At 39.6% G+C, this 19,900-nt stretch overlaps 1 protein-coding gene across 2 annotated transcripts; it reads right to left on the bottom strand.

Annotated features, from left to right (window-relative positions):
- Nucleotides 1-1,112: 1,112 nt before the first annotated feature.
- On the bottom strand, nt 1,113-18,137 carry LOC104596086 (AT-hook motif nuclear-localized protein 11-like). 2 transcript variants are annotated; one of them, XM_010257107.3, is made up of 5 exons: nt 16,018-18,137; nt 13,883-13,950; nt 5,037-5,168; nt 1,991-2,152; nt 1,113-1,666 (listed from the first exon to the last, which is right to left on the bottom strand). In XM_010257107.3, the coding sequence occupies exons 1-5, from the start codon at nt 16,451-16,453 to the stop codon at nt 1,436-1,438; spliced, it is 1,029 nt and encodes a 342-aa protein (XP_010255409.1). In that variant the 5' UTR covers nt 16,454-18,137; the 3' UTR covers nt 1,113-1,435. The 2 variants fall into 2 exon arrangements, with proteins under 2 accessions (XP_010255409.1, XP_088751736.1); XM_088895610.1 differs by lacking the exon at nt 5,037-5,168 and having other exon boundaries at nt 16,018-17,396.
- Nucleotides 18,138-19,900: the final 1,763 nt, after the last annotated feature.

The raw sequence follows: 19,900 nt of genomic DNA, 5'->3' as shown, positions 1-19,900 counted from the left end.
TGATTTGGACTCAAAGGTCGGGTAATAAGGCTGCTCATGCAGTGAGCCTGTTATGGGCATGCCAGCCGGAAGCATACTGCGGCGCAGTCATAAGGTAATAGCACGCACAGCGGGCCGCCCAGCCGCACGCACCGCCTGGCAGCATGCAACACGCACCTGTTATGGGCCACCGCCCGGCAGCGCGCACCGCACCACACGGCAGCAGCACGTAGTCATAGGCAGCAGCACGCACAGCGGGCCGCCCAGTCGCACGCACCGCCCGGCAGCGTGCACCACACCACACGGCAGCAATAGAGGCAGCAGCGCGCACCGCACGGCAGCACCGACCGCGCACACAGTCGACACCGCATGGCAACGGCACCATGAGCCGCGCGCACGCACTGCGCGGCAACGGCACCGCGCACGGCACCGCGCACACGCACCGCACGGCAATGGCACCATGAGCCGCGCACACGCACCCGGCAGCAGCAGTAGAGCGGGGCCCACACGACAGCTCATGGGGGTGGGCCCACCCTTATCTGGACACATCAAGCCAACTCGTCACCAGCTTACCTTATCCCTTATCTCTTATCTTTATCTAATCTTATCCTTATCTTATCTTAAGTAAGAGTGAGTTACCATTAGGAGTAGGTAATTAGGAGTTTGAGTTCAAGTTGGAGTTTGAGTTTAATTAGGAATTTCCTTCTGTAATCTCCTATTTAAGGAGCTACGAATTGAAATAAAACATTATTCAGTTTCCAGCCAAGAAAAGAGTGAGGAGAGTTTGGGTGGTCTCTTGGACAAATCACCCCAAGGGAGAGTTCGGGTGGTCTCTTGGACAAATCACCCACTAGATAGGTAAAATAGGGTCTGTGCGCAAAGCCAAAGGCAAGGGAAGATCAGGGGTTCCTGCCGTGGAACGACCCGTGACGCGATCCTACTCTCGGGCCCATAACAGAGCCAAATCATTAACGAAAAAAACATGAAGCAAATGGTGTTTCGGGAGCTTTCATTTAATTCCATTCATGCATTAGAAACTTAGAATCCAAACTAAACCTCTGAACTCACTCTTCACCAGTTTGGAGCTTGTGCTAAGTGGAAGAGTGGCAGAGAGTCTGTCAAGAGTTGATAGGTTCCATCAGAAAAACGCCAAAACAAGTGTCCTGCATTTTAACCTCCTGAGAAGTGAGAACTAGTACAAGATTAAATACTTTCTACATCATTCACTGTGGGTTTAGGTCACAAAGCGCCTGGCTAGATTTCAGAAATCTACCATCTGCTTCCAAGAGCCCAACATTGCTGCAAGAATAAGTTAGTACAAAACCAATGTCTAACAGCCGGAAAAATATGCAGAGTTTACGTGACCAACAACTCATGTTTCTTGGTTCTTGCAACACCACCACGTCCACATGTACACATTCGCCAATGTAGTATATAGAAATGCAAATGATCATCATCATCCCCGCGTCAAGTCAATATCAATGTGAGCGTTCCTCATATCCACAGGCCGTGAACCGGGCCACCCGCCCATCTGAGAAGTAGGAGGGATGTTCTGGTTGGGAGGGACGCTTGTTGGAGTCGTTGATTTATCGCCTGTTGGAGCATCAGCATCTGTCCCAGCTTCTGTACCAGCCCCGGCTTTGTTCTTTGTCTTTGAACCACCATACACAAAACTCCCCACTATCACCTACAGTAAATTATGCATTAAAGTAAGACACAGATATGCTGGATCAGCTTATATATTCTAAAATTTTCGGAGTTTAAATGCCACTGACACACTCGACTGGGTCAAAATTCCCTTTTCTGACTTAACAATGGTTGGAGGTGACCAAAGTAAAATGGTTATCAACACAATGCACGAAAAATGATGCCAAAGCTCAAGTAGCACGCAAAAGGTTTGCCATTGCAACATGACAAAAGCAAATAAAATCTATTATAAAAAAAAACAGTGATGAAAGGACTACAATAACAAATGGAGATAGCCAGGAAATACAATTGCCAGTAAATTTACCTGAACCGGGCTTGCTGCAATAAGCATTCCACCAACTCCTCCACCGATAACACGACCATCAGGACTTGAAAGGGAGATACTAAGACCACCCGTCCGGCTGCGTGAGCCACCATTATCAGTGAGCATGTAAGATCCTGACAAACATAATATCTCGAACCGACCCTGTAACATTTAACATAAACAAAGCCAATTTGTCTCTAAATATCAAGATGGCAAAGAAAAAACAAAAATGAGGATGAATATTCACAAGGAAATAGTGAAATGATAGTTAACCCCACATAATCAATATATATTAGGAAATTCAAAGTTCAAGTTTTTCTAAAAATTATCACTGAACCATGAAGCCATCAAGTTCAAAGGATAAAACTGAATTATTGGTGGTGAATTGGGGCATACTCCTACTTTATAAGAGGATATTACCCTTAAATCCTTAGTAAGAAGGTTTAGGTACTTTGCTCAAAAAGACAAGCACAATCTATTATGAGCTACTATTTGTCATCATAACAAGGACATTCCTTGTCGTTCACAACAAATATGTCCCACTTATAAGCAACAAGGCATTACCAAATCAGCACCGTAAAGTCGTAGACTATAACTAGACAAAGGGAATGAAAAACAAATTGGCATTTCCACTGAAGACAATGAAAATAATCAGTATCAAACAAGATGTCCCTTGCATGATTAAGCAGTATATAAATAAGAGGCAATGTTTTAAAAAGCACTGGAGATGCACAGTAGAGGCAGATGACGTGTGCATCTGGCACTTTGTACAGGAGTTTGCCTCGTATAAAAAGAAGTGGGCCAAACATGGTTTTTAGTTCTTTTAATGCATTGCATTCATTTGAATATCAGATGACATATTTGTTTATGTTAACGTTGAAAATGATATAGTGATGGTTGATGATACTTAAACATAACTAAGGATAAAGATACTTCATGCAATCATACTTCAAATCAATATTTAAAAATAATGGTTTTACTATTAGAAATTGCAAATATGAAATCTTCTAGTTTCTCATTATTTTCTTTTTTTTTTGAGATATTTGCTGTAGCTTTATTTAACCTTATTTAATTATTTATTAATTAAAATACCTATGCTCACGAGGCTAACACCCCTTCCATTCTGGTTTACACCTTACACCTCAGGATGGTGGAATGGCTCGTGTCACACCTTTGCATTTCAAAACGTTGGTTAGAAGCAAAAGTTAATTTTTGCGGGATGAGGATCAGCAACCAAAGAAACCATCTCGAATTATAGCTGCCATGACTAGCCCACAACAATTGGTATCTGAAAAATGGGAATGGGAATGGAAAACAGGCAGCTTGGGGTTGGTAATCAAACAGAAAACACCAAAAATGCATACCCACAAATAGCAACTATTACTATTTGACTGAACACTTTTCATTCAGTGTATAATAAGAAGACAATCTCAGATAATTTTTCCGAAATGGAGCAAGAAGTTTGGAACTTCCTGATGTCTAACAAATAAAAAACTAACTAAATCCAATGAATGTGGGCCCAGTAGGCCATTACAGGGAAGTTGATGCCTCCAAAGAAAGGAAACAACGAAGACAACACACACAAAACTCATAAAAGACATTTAACTTAGCCATCGATTTCTGAAGAATATTTTCTGACATAAGTGAAATGTATATATATATATATATGATCTTGAAAGTAGAACTCTGTGGGGCATATTTTGATGTTAACAACGGAGAAGTGATTTTAAATTTCACTGAAATTTTAGAATATTTCAGTCATGGTAAGATAAGCCAGAACTTTAAACAGAATGTAGTAAATCTGTTAATAAGTGCCACAGGAGCACTTAGTCTTTTCATTATTTTTATCATGGTTTTCAAAACCGGACCGGACCAGATAAACCGGGAACTGGTTCCATTTTTCCCCAAACCAGAATTTTGCCAAAAAAAATTGATTTGGTCAGCAAACCGCTGACCCAGGCAGTTGAACCGTTCAACGGTTTTGACCTTTTTTTTGTCGGAATGGTCCGTCCGTTCGGTTCGAATGGTCGGACCGTTCGACCCAGGAACCAGACCCTTGACCGGTTCGTTGTCCAGTTCAGTTTTAAAAACCTTGCTTTTTATTATGAACTGTACTGCTGCCCCATAAATAAAGTTCTGGGTGCTGGTGCTGCCAGCCAGATTTTTAGACCCTCAAAACCTCTCTCTCTTGATGAATAAAAAAAGCTTCTCTCTTCTCCTCTCTTCCTCTTCTCTTCTTCTCTTCCTTTCCTCTATCTTTTCTCTTCAATGATTCTTGGATAATACAGAAGATTCTTCTCAGCTGAAATTTCAGAATATTACCATAACTCAGAATATTTTGAATTACTTCCATATCAAACCTTTGGAAATTTGAAAAACTTTCAGAATGTAGTCAGATAACCAAAATAAAATTAACAATTGTTCTTTTTTCTTTGATCACAAACTGGAAACTTTTACTAATTACATATGATACAGATGGTCATTTAACATTAAGATGTCTACCCATGGCTATCTACCTACCATGGGGACCACACATTTTGTTGTATTTCCTGTAGTATATTCTTTAAATATTTTTTTCTATTGTTGATAAAAAAAAAGTTTACATTAAGTGCTAGGTAGTCCATTGCTAATTTCACTCAAAGTTCCAGACCAAAAAGAGGTACAAGCTACTTTTATACAGCCCAACTAATGAAAACTTGTTATGTTTTATTTCAGATCCCAAACCAATGGTTTTTAACAAACGTACTTTATTCCAAGAAATGTAAGCTTTGAAATATGAAATTCTATGTATTATGGACTGATATATAGCATTTCACATAGGACAAGCATCTATTTGCAAGTGCATAGTGAAAAATGCATCATTTAACTATGCTATTACTCTGCATTCAGATCAAAAACAAAACCAAACAAAGATAAAGACAAGGAAACCAAAATTTCCATACATGACAGTTCTGACATGAAATATCATGCATTAACAGCAAATAATGCATTAACAGCAAATAATTTTCTTGAGAAGGGACAAAAACAAATTATTGAGTGCTTGAACCTCGTATGTGACAGTTCCACCAGAAGAAGAAGGCTGCCGAAGAGTAACAGTGGAAACAGCACCATTGGCTGAGAGGATGCAAACAGCCCTTGGACCCTGTTGTGAAAATGACATTATTTTTGTCGCGATGTCCTATAGAAAAAGATAAACAAGGCTTGGGTCATAAACTCATAATAAATAAATAAATAAATATATATATATATATATTATCAATAACAGAAACTTTATTAATTAAGAGAAAATTTATGAAGCTTTAGATACAATAAGGGGGAGATAAAAAGTCTTAGCTCCCCATCAGCAAATTACAAAGAAAGGAAATTAAAAATTAGACCAAAAGATAGACTCCCTATTCACCCCTTGCTTGGCCAACCCATCTGCAAAAGAATTAGCTGTCCTCTTCACCCAGCTCTATTGTATCTCAATGCCCCTACACAGCCATAAAAATTTTTTCTTTTCATTATTGTGTCTCCACAAACCACTGTCCTCTTTCTTCAACAAGCTAATCACCACCTTTGAATATCAGCCGATTGATATTTAGTTTCCTTGCTCTTTGAACTCCTTCCATAGCTGCAAGGATCTCAGCCCTAAGAGAGTCTCCTTCTCCAATAGGGCCTGAGAACAAAGCAATAACAATCCCTTCCTCATACCTGAAAACTCCCCCAATCCCAGAGGGCCTTGGATTCTTTAGGCTACTGCCATCAAAGTTCGATTTTATAAATCCTGAGGGAGGAGGGGACCACGAGGGACTAAGAGTCCTCTTACACAAAGTAGAGGTTGCTATCTCTTTCCACTTTCTTAACAGGTCAGCTATAGGAAAGTCTGAAAACAGTTCTGTAGTTTTTAGCCAATGGGCAGCCCTTAAAAGTATTAGGTCTAATAGGTCCTCCAGGGATCTTCCTTTTCTGAAAAAATTCGAGAATTTGTTTCCTCCCACAGTAACCAACACACGGCTGCCCTAATACTCTTCCACATCATCTTCCCTCGCTTCTTATGCCATCTAAAAAACGAAGGGGAGAACAAACTTTGGACACTCTCGGGAGGGTTCCAAGAACACCCTGTTGTGTTGGGCCTAGTTGTTTTTATTCTTATTTTAAGTTATTTAGCTAGGAAGTTGTTGGGCTTTAGGCCCATTAGTTTATGTTTTTAAGTTGTGACTGTTCAGCTACATTAGTAGCCGCCCTACTAAGGGAATCCTTGTAATATCTCATCCTTTAAGTTAAGTATAAATTATAATGAGGGGTTGGCAGCTAGGGTTTATCTAAGAATCCTGGTTGACTTCCTATTCTTTTCTCCTCCTCTTTTCTTCTCTACCGCTGAAATCTTCATCTTCCTCCTCTTTCCCTTCACAAGAAATTCAACTAAATCTGCAATCGGTGATTTCTACTTGATATCAAAGCAGGCCGAAGGTTCCTTGAGTTGTTTTCTCATGCAGCCCTAGATCGGCCGACTGCATGGTGATTTAAGAGGCTGATCGAAGATCTCAAGTAAGCCCAGTTTTTGGATTTTTTGGTGGATCTGTTTGCCCTGTAGCTGGTCTAGGGTTTCTCATCAAAATCAGGAAAAACTAGAGAAAGGGGAAGAGTTCTATTTCTGTTGGACTCTTCAATTTTGACCTAGGAAGTGGCGCCCTAATTTTTTAGAGTTCCTAGGAGTTTTCTGTAAGGGGCGGTTCAAGTCCTGCCAAAGAGAGTGGCTGCCTCTTCTCTCTCTTCTCCTGTCCCGCAGAAAATGAATCTTTTGTGGGAAGACAGTCTAGGACACCAGAAAGGTGTTGTTGGTTCGAGAAGTGTTTCGTTTGATCTTCTTGCATATTTCAGTTATTTTCTTTACACTTTTTGAGAAGCATGGAGGGTCACGGAGTTGAAAATAAGCCCAGGAGTGAAATGGACCTGTGGGAGGAGGTGCTGGAGACCTTTTCAGGATTGGAACCATTACTACAATTAGGTTGGATGGTGCAAATTACTTAGAAAGGTCACAATCTGCAAAGATGGCCATTGGTGCTCGTGGGAAATTAGGGTATATCACTGGTGAAGAAGTGAAACCCGAAACTAGCAACTCCCGATGGGTACAGGAGAATTTTATGGTGATGACTTGGTTGTGTAATTCCATGTTGCCCCGTATAAGTAAAAATTTTTTATGGGCAAATACAACTAAGGAAGTATGGGATGGGATTGTAGAAACCTATCCACAGAGGGAGAATGTTGCTAGGGCTTATCAGTTGAGAAATCAGATTATTTCTACAAGGCAGAGAGATAGACCTGTTGCAGCCTATTTTTCAGCCCTTAAAACCCTATGGCAGGAGATTGACCATTTAGAGACATTTGCTTGGGAAACCACTAAGGATGCAACTACCTATCAGAAACATCTAGAGAAGTATAGGGTGTTTGAATTTCTTGCTAGCCTTAATCCTGAGTATGATATTGCCAAGACAGCATCTTCTTTCCAGGGACAGTGTTACCCTCTCCCAGGCATATGCCTTTGTGTCAGGGGAAGAGAGCAAGAGAGATGTAATGATGAAAAATCATGTTTCTGATCAGTCTGCCATGGTGAGTACTGTGAAACCTAAACAAAGTGAAGATCGGGGTAGCAATGAAATCAATAAGGAAGATAAAAGAGATTTGATTTGTGACTACTGTAAGAAGCCTAAACACACAAGAGATACTTGCTAGAAGCTTCACCCACATCTTGTGCCGACTAGACTGAAAAATAAGAAGGGAAATGCTCACATGGCAGTTACTGGTGACATTCCGACCCCTCCTACTACAACTGCTCTGGAGTCTGTTGCAGCTGCTGCAATAAGGGTCGAACTTGAGAGGTATGGGCAACTTCTGAACTAGCAGGATACAGCTAGTTCCAGTTCAGCAGCAAGCGGACAGCAAAGTACAAGTGGTACTGGTGGAGTCCACTCTACTTCCTTTGCTCACACAGGTAGTTCACACGTCACTGCAAATTATGTTTCTACTTCAAGTAAGGAGGGACCTCCTTGGATTATAGATTCTGGAGCCTCAAAGCACATGACCCATATCTCTACTATTATTTCTTCTTACCAGCTATGTTCTGACAGAGATAGGGTTTCCACAACTGATGGATCCCATGTTCCCATTGCTGGGAAGGGATCTGTCAAGTTTAGTGATTCTATTTCTCTACCCTTTGTCCTTCATGTTCCTAGATTGAGCACTAACTTGTTATCTGTTAGTAGTTTGATTAAGAACTTGAACTGCTCAGTAATTTTTTCTCTTGGTCATTGTATTTTGCAGGATCTGGATTCAAAGAGGACGATTGGGAATGGTCGTGAAGTGAATGGGATCTACCTCCTGGATGTGCTTCCTCCTCATTAGAGTCATCATGTTAGTAGGGATAGTGAGTCAGGGTCTGTGGGTCAAATTATGCTTTAGCATAATCGCTTGGGCCATTTACCTTTTTCATCTTTGAATCTTTTGTTTCCAAAACTTTTTGAGTCTGTTAGTTTGTCAAGTCTGGAGTGTGAAGGTTGTCAACTTGGAAAGCATTGTAGACATTCATTTAAACCTAGTAAAAAAAGGTATTATTTTTCTTTTGATGTTATCATTCTGATGTGTGGGGACCTTACCATGTTCCTTCTATGGGAGGCTAATGATATTTTCTCTTATTTGTGGATGATTTCTCACGATTAGGGGTGGATACGAGTCGAGCCGAGCCGAGTCGAGCCAAATAGTACCAGACTTAAGTTCGGCTCGAGACTATTCTATAAGGTTCGAGCTCGAGCTAGAACCTTGAGCTTGAGCTCGTCTCGACTCGTTTTATATTTTATAAATATTTTATTATAAAAATATTAAAAAAATTATTTTATAAAAATAAAAATTATATATAAAAATTTATTTTATATTTAAAAAATTAAGAATTATAATAATTAATATTTATTATATATACTATTCGAGCCGGCTTGTGAGCCTCACGAGCCGAACTCTAATAGGCTCGAGCTCGGCTCGTTTAATAATTGAGCCACTGAATTGGGCTCGAGCTCGGTTCATGAGCCGAGCTCGAGCAGCTCGTTAAAAGCTCGGCTCGTTGCCACCCCTACTCACGATACTCTTGGATTTACCTGATGAGATCCCGCGATGAAGTACCATCCTTGGTGAGGCAATTTCATCAGATGGCGCTAACACAGTTTGGAACAAGAATAAAGGTGTTCAGATCAGACAATGCCAGGGAATATTTTGAAAAACACCTTGCCTCGTATCTGTTAGAATATGGTGTTGTCCATCAGAGCAGTGGTCCCTACAGTCCACAATAGAATGGTGTTGCAGAAAGGAAGAACAGACACATTGTTGAGATTGCAAGAAGCATGATGATCACATCTACAATTCTAGTTCGGTTTTGGGGTGATGCGGTTCTCACAACAGTATATCTAATTAACAGGGTGCCCTCTCGTATACTTGGATTCAACACCCCATTCAGTCTCCTTTTTCCTGAGGGGGAGATGTTTCATACTCCTCTCAGGGTGTTTGGGTGTGTCTGCTTTGCACATATCCTTGGTCCTCACCACTCGAAGCATGACCCCAAGGCAAAGAAGTGTGTCTTCCTTGGATATGTAGAAAATCAGAAAGGGTACTACTGTTATGATCCAGTCTCTGGGAGCCAGTATGTTACCATGGATGTCACCTTTTTTGAATCCACATACTTCTTCTCAAAGAACCCTTCTCAGGGGGAGTGTTTTGGGGAAGTGAGTCAACAGTCTATTCCTCTCCCAGTTCTAGTCCCTGTGTCTACTCCTGTGCTTGACCCTCTTATGTCACCTACCTTATCACCTCCTGTGTCACCTACCTTACCACCTCCTTTGCGTCCTGCTTCTCAGCATTACTTACGACAAAGACTTCACAAGGAGGTTGATTCCACTACAGCAGAACTCATATTACTTCCTGTCGATTCCTTGGAGACTCTAGATTCAGCTAACATGGATTCAGGTATTCCTCTTGGTCCCGCTACTGTTTCAATTCCCATTGATTCTACTAACCTTGTTACAGATAACCTCGATCTTCCTATTGCTCTTAGAAAAGGGAAGAGAAAGTGTGTAGCTCATTGTATTTCACAGTACTTATCCTACAGTGGACTTTCTCCTTCCTACTGTGCTTTTCTTTCCTCTCCTGACTCTGTGTTTATACCCAAGGGTGTTAGTGAGGCTCTCTCCAAAGCTGAGTGGAAGACAGCTATGCAAGAAGAGGTGGCAACTTTGATTAAGAATCAGACATGGGACATTGTGGATCTACTAGAGGGCAAGGAGACAGTTGGATGCAGATGGGTTTACACAGTAAAATATAAGGCAAATGGAAGTATAGAAAGGTATAAGGCAAGACTTGTTGCAAAAGGGTACACACAGACTTATGGCATCGATTACTTAGAGGCCTTTGCACCAGTTGCAAAGATGACCTCTATTCGGATACTTCTTTCTCTTGTTGCCTCATCTTGGCCCTTGTTTCAATTTGATGTGAAGAATGCTTTCCTAAATGGGGATCTACAAGAGGAAGTGTATATGAATCTTCCAGCTGGCTTCTACAGTGATATTGAAAAGGGAAAGGTATGCAGGCTTAAGAAGTCACTTTATGGTTTGAAACAATCGCCTAGAGCATGGTTTGACAGATTCAAAAAGGCCTTGATTGCTTTTGGCCACACTCAGACTCAATCCAATCATACATTGTTTGTGAAGCGAAGGGGATCTTTGGTGTCAGTCCTAATTGTTTATGTGGATGATATTGTTGTCATGGGGAATGATCTAAGTGAGATTGGTTGTCTGAAAAGGAATCTAAATAAAGAATTTGAAATTAAGGATCTTTGAGAACTGAGATACTTCTTAGGCATTGAAGTTGCAAAATTAAAACATGGAATTTTTATCTCTCAAAGAAGTATGTCTTGGATCTTCTTTAAGAGACAGGGAAGCTTGGAACGAAGGAAACCAGTACCCCTATTGATTAGAACCATAGAATCAATGCATTAGAAGGTGAGCCAGTAAAGGACATTGGGAGATATCAGAGACTTGTGGGTCGGCTGCTATACTTGTGTATGGCAAGACCATACATTTCCTATGCAGTAAGTGTGGTATGTCAATACATGCATGCTCCACGAGTCCAACATTGGGAGGCAATTGACAGGATTCTTGCTTATCTAAAGGGACACCCGGGCAGAGGCATATTGTTTACTGATCATGGACAGTTGAAACTAGAGGCTTATACAGATGCAGATTGGGTAGGATGCCTTGATGACAGGAGATCAACTTCAGGAGTGTGCACCCTTGTTGGGGGTAACCTTGTCTCGTGGAAGAGTAAGAAATAAACAGTGGTGGCAAGATCAAGTGTTGAAGCTGAATACAGGGCCATGACACATGGAGTTTCAGAACTTCTCTAGATTCGTTCCCTATTAGAAGAAATTGGTGTACAGGTAGAAGAACCTATAATGTTGTACTGTGATAACTAGGATGCAATTAACATTGCCCATAACCCAGTCTAGCATGACCGAACTAAGCACATTGAAGTGGATAGACATTTTATCAGAGAAAGAGTGACTTCTGGAGAAGTTTGTCTTCCATACATTGCTTCTGATCTACAGCTCGCTGATGTTCTCACAAAAGGTGTTGCAAAAAACAAACTGGAGCATGATCTACGCAAGTTGGAAATGTGTGACATTTACTCCCAACTTGAGGGAGAGTGTTGAGTTGGGCCTAGTTGTTTTTATTCTTATTTTAAGTTATTTAGTTAGGAAGTTGTTGGGCTTTAGGCCCATTAGTTTATGTTTTTAAGTTGTGACTGTTGTGACTGTTTAGCTACATTAGTAGTCGCCCTACTAATGTTTATTCTTTCCAGGAAAATTTCCCAACAAAAAAAAACAACCCGAGGAGGAATGGGCTTGCTCCAAATTTCCTTAGTTGGAAAGGACAAACCAGGAAGGACAGATGATTGAGTTAAGGTTTCAAAAAGCGAAGCACAAGAGAAGGTTCCCGAGGTGGAAGGGGTCCAAATTCTGGTGTCTTCCCTATTAGGATCTAGGAAAATATTCTCGATGATGGGTAACAAAGGTAAGAGGCTGTCCAAGTTTATATCCCTAATTGCCCTTCACAGGCCAAGGTTCCACCCAGAACCGGAAGTGGAGTATGAAGGACCTAAAAAAGAAGAGATAGGTTCATTTTTCAAATCTGACAGAGCATACAGGGAGGGAAACTAGTCCTTTAGAGGTAAAACCCCAACCCAACAATGTTCCCAAAATTTTATTCAATTACCAGAGTTAACACCGTACCTGATCCAAGGGGAGAAAGATGGAAGTAGGTCATGGATGGATTTCCACGGAGAAGCAGTTGTAGCCCTTGCCACAATTCCAGAATCCCAGCCGTTGTCTTCCATCCCATGTATGCTAGCCACGATCTTTGTCCACAAATTTTCCTTTTCCACTGTAAACCTCCACAACCATTTTCCCAACAACACCATATTCCTTTTCTTGATATTTCCAATCCCAAGGCCTCCTAGTTTTTTACATCTAATTACCACTTCCCATCTCACCCTATGATCTCTCTTCTCCTCTCCAAGCTCCCACAGAAAATTACTCATTAATTTTTCCAATAAGTTAGAGACCTTAGTGGGGATCTTAAACACTGATAAATAGTAAACAGGTAGGTTAGCTAGGGTAGACCTAATCAAAGTGACTCACCCACCTAAGGAAAGATAATTTCTCTTCCAAGACGCAAGCCTCTTCTCAAATCTCTCTACTACCGAAGTCCAAAAGCTTTCATTCTTAGGATTATCTCCTAAAAGAAGGCCCAAGTATGTCAAAGGCCAATCTGAGATTGCACAACCTAACACACTTACATAATTCCTTAACTTCCTCTCCTCCACATTCACCCCCACCACACAACTCTCATCAAAGTTCACCTTGAGGTTAGACATCTGCTCAAAGAGTTGTATTGCTAATTTTAAATTCCGGATCCAACTTATATTCCCACCCTCACAAAACAATGTGTCATTGGCAAACTGGAGATGTGTTAGTGGTACCTCCTCCTTTCCAACTCGCCACCCTTTTATCAGATTCCTCGAGTCTGCTCTATGGATCAATCTCCCAAGTGCATCAACAATCAGGGTAAAAAGAAGGACGAATGCACATGAGATGTACAAGCAAAGAGGCTAACTACAAGAAAAGACCCAAAGCTCATTCAGAAACAGGTAAATTCAACAATATCTTAATCACCAAAAAGGAATACAGTAAGGAATTTCCATGATATTTATACAAATATTAAGAGAACCAAACTAATCAAACACACCTATAAGCACAAAAGTTGAATGTATACTGCTTCTAAACATTCTTCAAGTAACCAAGTTGTAACTCTGAAGTTAGGAAAGAGGGTCATTGGCCAATGTTGGACACTCATTCAGGTACACTAATGCAATAACAATTTTTTTACAGGAGAACTGGAAGAACTCTTACATCCCTCAGCAAGGATAAGTCAAATATTATTTGCTTTCCTTCCAATAATAATATAATTTTAGTCCTCCCAGTATATGCAAAGGACAGCCTTTTGACAAAGACAACTAAGAGAAACAAACGATGCTGGCTTTCTTCAGGCCATGCACAGACAAATATGCATTCAAATGAGTTCAAATTTTAAAAATACAGGAAGATGCTAGCTTATTCCTGCCAACCTCATGGTTTATGAAATTCAAACAAACTATAACAAGGAACTCTAGTAAGCAGAGCTGTAACATAGCACATTAATGCAAATCAAATTATCATGAAATACAAATAAAAACACTGTGACCATGGACAAAAGCCAAGCTTCCATTATTGAATTATAAGGGGTGCATAAAAGAATTAACAAGGGTATGGTATACCTCCCCTATTGCAATGGTAATGATATGTGGAGTAAAACCCATTCCAGCAGAACCAGAGATCCACTCACCTAGCAATAAAGTTAACAATTAGAAGGTAACATAAATAACACCAAAATAGCATATAGCAAAATAAGCATTTGACACAAAGAATATATTTACATTATTTCAGATGAATATAATCTCAGTAACGGCAAAAATGTTAGATCCAGTTGACAGGTTGCAAGAGGTTCCATGACCTCAAGAAAGAGGCACTGCAAAACACATACGGAAGGAAAATCAAGAAAGAAAGCTACCACACATCTACCCTTCACAGTCCTTACATGAGGAAGCATTGCTTTAGAGAATGCTTAGAACCAAATTAACCCCTCTAACTAGTGGAGTTGGCCCATAAACCTGATCAATGAAATTGAAGACCTCAGTTCAATTGATTCAAAAGTGAAAGAGCTCAAATCAAGTCAACTCAATAGTCCACAAAATTTCATGTCAAAGCTTTGAGCATTATGTATGCTCCCTGAAGCAATGAATAACTCAGGAAAGGTTTTGCCACATTAAACAACTGAAAATTTGTCAGATACAGGTAAAACAAAGAGAATGCACAGAAATAAGAACCACTAATCAAAGTATGAAGAAGAAACCAGTAGACTTAAGAGTTCATTAGTACAAGTAAAACAGAGAAAATATGCAGAAATGAGAAAATCTGGTAAAGATGTGAAGGGGAAAAAGCAATTTACAAGTACATGATGCGGCAGTTCATAACTGCCAAAACCACTTGCTTTATTGAGTGTGAGATATGAAAATTTTCCCATAGACAATGAAGAAACAACACAAGGATATCTAGGCTTAAAGGTAATGCCCAACATGGTAACATGTGTAGAACAGGTTCTTCTAAGCCTGTAAATGCTTGAAAGGACAATGACGAACATATTTAAAATATTAATTCCTAGGCATATTCTGGATGAATGATCCAAATTTCCTTCGGCACTTCTGACAATTGTCTATAACAAATTATCAAGTTCTATCAGTATGAGATATGACAGTAAATTAGCCACATAATTTAACACTATACCAACTAACTGTTTGAATATATTATTTTGATTACTACTATTGTTGCAATTAAGAGATACTGATACTGCTGGGATCACCAAATTATTGTCCCAGACTCCCAGTATATACAAACATTGTCTTCTAATCATGTTCGATCCTGACACGTTGATCCTATAGTGAGCATGGTTTCTAGTATGAAATTTAACCAAGAAGAGGAAAAAAAAAACAGGATAAGAGGGAGGGTGAACAGAAAAGGAACAAGGCACTCATTTCACTTCACTCGCCATATCAACAGTTGCATTGGGTGATTCTTGGTAATTTATCTTGATGTTTCTTGATCATCTATAGAAAACTTGGCTAAAGTGGTTAGCAAATTGTTCAAAGGTTTTTGCTGAAATTTCTGAGCCTTTACATCTCTCCATTTATTTTATATCAGTATCATACTTTTCCTAATCAGAGATGAGGAATGGACTGCTAAGTGCTAACTGACCTATGTCTCAACATTGACATCACCATCAAATCAGTGTTACAGCTCACATACCTATAAAGACCTTATTTTCACATCTCAAGAATTTGTTACCAACAAGGAAATGTAATTTTTCTTACATGGTCACAACATAGCAATTAGCAAGTGATAGCTTGGGTGGTCTTTCGAACATTGTACTACATAACTACAATAACTTAGCCTCAACATTTTAAGGAAACAGTCAAATAAATAGTTATAGATAGCAATGCATGTTGATAAATGAGCAACCATTTGTATTTTTAAGGAACCACAAGTTCAGAACAGGAGTAAAGTACAGAGAAAGCCTAGTTATATAAAGGTAAGAACAGGAGTAAAGTACAGAGAAAACTTAGTTATATAAAGGTATGAATAACAAATCAATATCGAGCAACCATTTATGACGAACGAATGATATCTAAAAACAATAAATTTTCTAGCTAAACAATATCGAGAATAATTGAAACCTTATCTGGATCACCTATTAATGATATTTTGATAATCACAACAAGAACAGAATATCTGGATTACCTATTCCTTACATTTAACAATCACAAGTCCTGAAGTAAAATTCACATAGAGTACTCACCAAGAGAAGCTAATTGTTGCTTCCTTCCAGTTCCCGGTGGCCGCCCTCTACCCCGCTTCTGGGTCAGCGGATGCGATGCTGGGGAAGGGGTAGAGGACAAGGGAGATAAAGCGAGAGCGACAGTTCCATCAGGTCCATATTTTCGAGGCCTTCCCCTTTTCCTTCTTACAGGCTCTCCGCTTGGGGGCATTCCCGACGGCACACTCACGTTAACACCATGAGGCGAAATCGTAGACGAAGACTCTACTTGGAATGTTGATCCAACTGAACCGCCACCAATATTTGATTGCATTGGCATAGTAGGACCAGTTAGCGGGCGAATGCCCGGTGGTCCATGTAACCCAGTCTGTGCTCCCGGCCCTGATCCAGCAACCCCTCGCTGCTGCATGTAATAAGATGCAGAGCCAGACAACGCCATGGCTTCTCTCCCATCCATGCATTTAATTAAAAAAATAATCGCAAAACAACACTTCCGCTAAACGTCAACGATAGAAATTTTAAGCTTCATTTGCCCATATATTACTTCTTCCAACTATGGCTCTGTCGCTCTTCAGGAAACCCAATCGATTGTACACAACTGAAAGATAATAGAAATGTCCAAGGGGAATTCCTACAGGATATTTGCTTGGTATAGTCTGTACGATTTCTCTAAATGAAAACCTAAAATCAGCAGGATTAATAGAAGAAAGTCCGAGCAGACACGAAAGTAAACCTACGTTAAACAATTAGAGCAGGAGGGAATAAACGAAATTCAATGCGTGTCTCAAGCAAAAATGACTTGATCATGCCCTGATGCTCAGCCAAAGTAGAACCATATATTTAAATATGTTAAAATCTTGTGTGAGATACTTCCTTGGAGCTCACAAACTGCATTCACAAAGACGAAAATGCAGTTGAGAAAAAATCAAAAACACCAAAATTTAGAGTCTGTTAACAATTCTGCCCAAAGGAGGAAACAACTTGATACATCCTCAGATTAGATTTAAGAAGGCTTTTGTCAGAATCAAAGTTTCAGGTATGGAGTCATAGACGCTAACCTTTTTTTCTTTTTTTCGGACAAAAAGAGAAGATATAAAAAATCAATTAAAACAAATATAAATAGAAGAGAAGTTCGGAAAGAACGTTGGTAGATGTAAAGGAGCAAGGAAGAACCCTAGCCTAGATTCAGACGTCCTACAAAGAAAAGCAAGAAAGACGAAGCATCAGAGAGAAAACAAAAAAGCAACAGAATCTAGAGGAGAGGAAAGATGAAAACAAAGCACAAGCGCTGGCAAACAAAACTACCAAGACCTAAATGTTTAGAACTCCAGAGTAAACGAGCGAAAAAAAGGAGTCCAATTTCCAACAATCACGGCTCAAATTCAATCAAAGCAAATTTGAACTCTAAACAGCTTACGAAACCCTAGACTAAAAGCATCTTTGGGAAGACAAACACACTGTGAGAGAGGAAAAGCGGAGGCCTCTCGCAGAAAAGCTAAAGTTGAAATTCCAACATTTCAACTCTCACCAACCCATAGAAAGTAGAAACCCTAAACGGCTAAACACCAACCATTTCCCAAGAAATGAAAGAGTTGAGAAGAAGAAGAAGAAAAAAAAAACAACAATAACAACCAAACGAGGTTCAGAGGCCTCCCACACCGCAAAACCCCGCTACAAGAAAAGCTCAAAATTATTGCTCGAACACTCAAGTCATCTAATCAGAGTCCTAAGTAGCACTTCACAGGCGAAAGGAAAATGATGACAAAGCTCTTGCAGCAAAATGCAGAGCAGAACCTGAAGGAGAAGGAACAGAGAACAGAGAAGTTGAATTTTGAATTTCTTTTGTTTTTTTCTTTTTCGACTTTTGGGTTTGAATTAAAGGCCGATCACTTTTTACCAGTCAGGGCCGTAAATTTCTGACTGAGAAAAATTTACAGAGAAACCATTGGATGGGGAGGAAGAGGTAGGGAAGGACAAGCTTGGTGCCCTAAGGAGTAATTACACCGCAGTGGCACAGTCCACAGTCCACACTATACTGTGAGAGAGAGAGAGAGAGAGAAGATGGCAACCCTAGACGTCCTTATCGCCATGCATTTTTTAGGGCAGAGAGCTCTCCTGAGTCCTGATGCCTACTCTGCTTTACTCTCTGAAACCGAAAAGGAAAAAAAAATAAAGAAACAGAAACAGAAAACGGGGAGGGAGAGAGTAATGCAAGTGTGAAGGACTAGAAACGCACAAACAAACGTCACTCCAACAGAAAATGAGAAAAACACATAAGTCATAACATTAGAATAAAATAATGAAAAGTTATTTGGTGTATAAAAGAGTAAAATACAAAATAAACATATTATATATTATACAGAATAAGAAGAACAATTAAGGGACGAGGTTGCAGTGACATCGGCCCCACCCACGTAAGGTGACATCAAAAAATCACTAAAATGGAGATAAGATTCCAATCCAGTGGCCACCAGCAGTTTTTATCCTTTAAAAATAAACATCAGTGTTGTAAATTAAAGGTAAATCCTTTTTCTACAGAAGAATAAGGAATTAATTAATTAATAACTGTGTCGTACGTATCTCGTATGTAAGCTTTTGTATGGGATCGTGGACTTGAAAATGTTTAATATATTTTGGTGATTTATAATTATTATCCTAGATTCCGGCTCTCTCTCTCTCTCTCTTCCTTTTCCATCTAATCCTCCCGTTGCTTTACATTAATACTGGCATCGTGTTTCGAGCTGAAATGATGACGTGGAATTTGTGAGAAGACCTGTGTCTATAATTCTGTGTGCGTATTTAATTTGGGCTCTTCAGGTAGAGAAAACAATCAAACATCAAGAGAGAGAGAGCCCAGCCCATTGGCCCCATCCCTGTCGTTTACTGTTCCCATTTGCTTTCCTTTGTGACGTTAATTTGACAGAAGTTTTCTTCTGCTTTTTCCTTCATTTCTCGATTGCGGTAATAAACGTGGCACGCATCTACAGGGTGTGGACCCACAACAAAGAAGTTGATATCAGCTGAGGCGGATGAAATGTTAAGTCCAAAGATTCTCTACCAAAGGAAAGAAGTCAAGGTTCGGGGACGGGTTCAACCGATGATAATTAGATGTTTGACCATTGTCTTCAGTCCCTGGTTGATGAATGGAGGCCCAAATGTCTCCTTTCTCCTGTGCTGTACCCCTGCACTGCCCCTCATGCCGTCCAGGTTTGATGGAATTACAACTGCGATCTGCAAATATATTCTGTTCCGCTATTAACTTCATTTGTTTTTAACTTTAATTAATCTAAACACAAATAAAATACAATTTCAACCAGTGTTCCTGCTCCCAACCCCAGCTTTCCGATTTCCATGCCACAAACATACACTTTGGTCCGTTTGATTAGCAGTAGAGGAATAAGAGTTGGGAATTGGCCAGTGGAATCCAAATACAATGGATTGACATTCTCTCATTTGAGTAAATAGATATTCTTTCCCCAGAATATCATTCCAGCAGTCACCAAATAAACCCTTAATGGCTCAATAATAATGATAAAAATTAAATTGTTAAAAGTAAAGCCAATCCCAAATATACCAGTTTGTGGGTAGTAGTATGAAATAACTTTAGGATGAGACTAATCCGAATGAGATTAAAATAATAATAATGATAATAATAACATTTTCATTGATAGGCCAATAAATCCTTAGCTATAATAAGCTTTCTTTTTTGTAAACTTAAATATAACAAGTTCAAATAAAATAATATAATGGAATTATGAAACTATAGCTTGATTAGCTTCCTTGTATACAGAGAAATCCAACATGTATGGTTTTCTTTTTTTTCATATATAAAAAAACTTTTTGCTATTCAATGGTGCATAAAACCTTGATATTATTGTTGTTGTTACTAAAATTTGTCATGTGT

The sequence above is a fragment of the Nelumbo nucifera genome, chromosome 1 (assembly GCF_055504915.1).
Source record: "Nelumbo nucifera cultivar China Antique chromosome 1, China Antique-T2T, whole genome shotgun sequence".
Lineage (NCBI taxonomy): Eukaryota > Viridiplantae > Streptophyta > Magnoliopsida > Proteales > Nelumbonaceae > Nelumbo > Nelumbo nucifera.
Note: the sequence above shows the minus strand (reverse complement) of the source record. Positions and strands in the feature narration are given on the sequence as shown.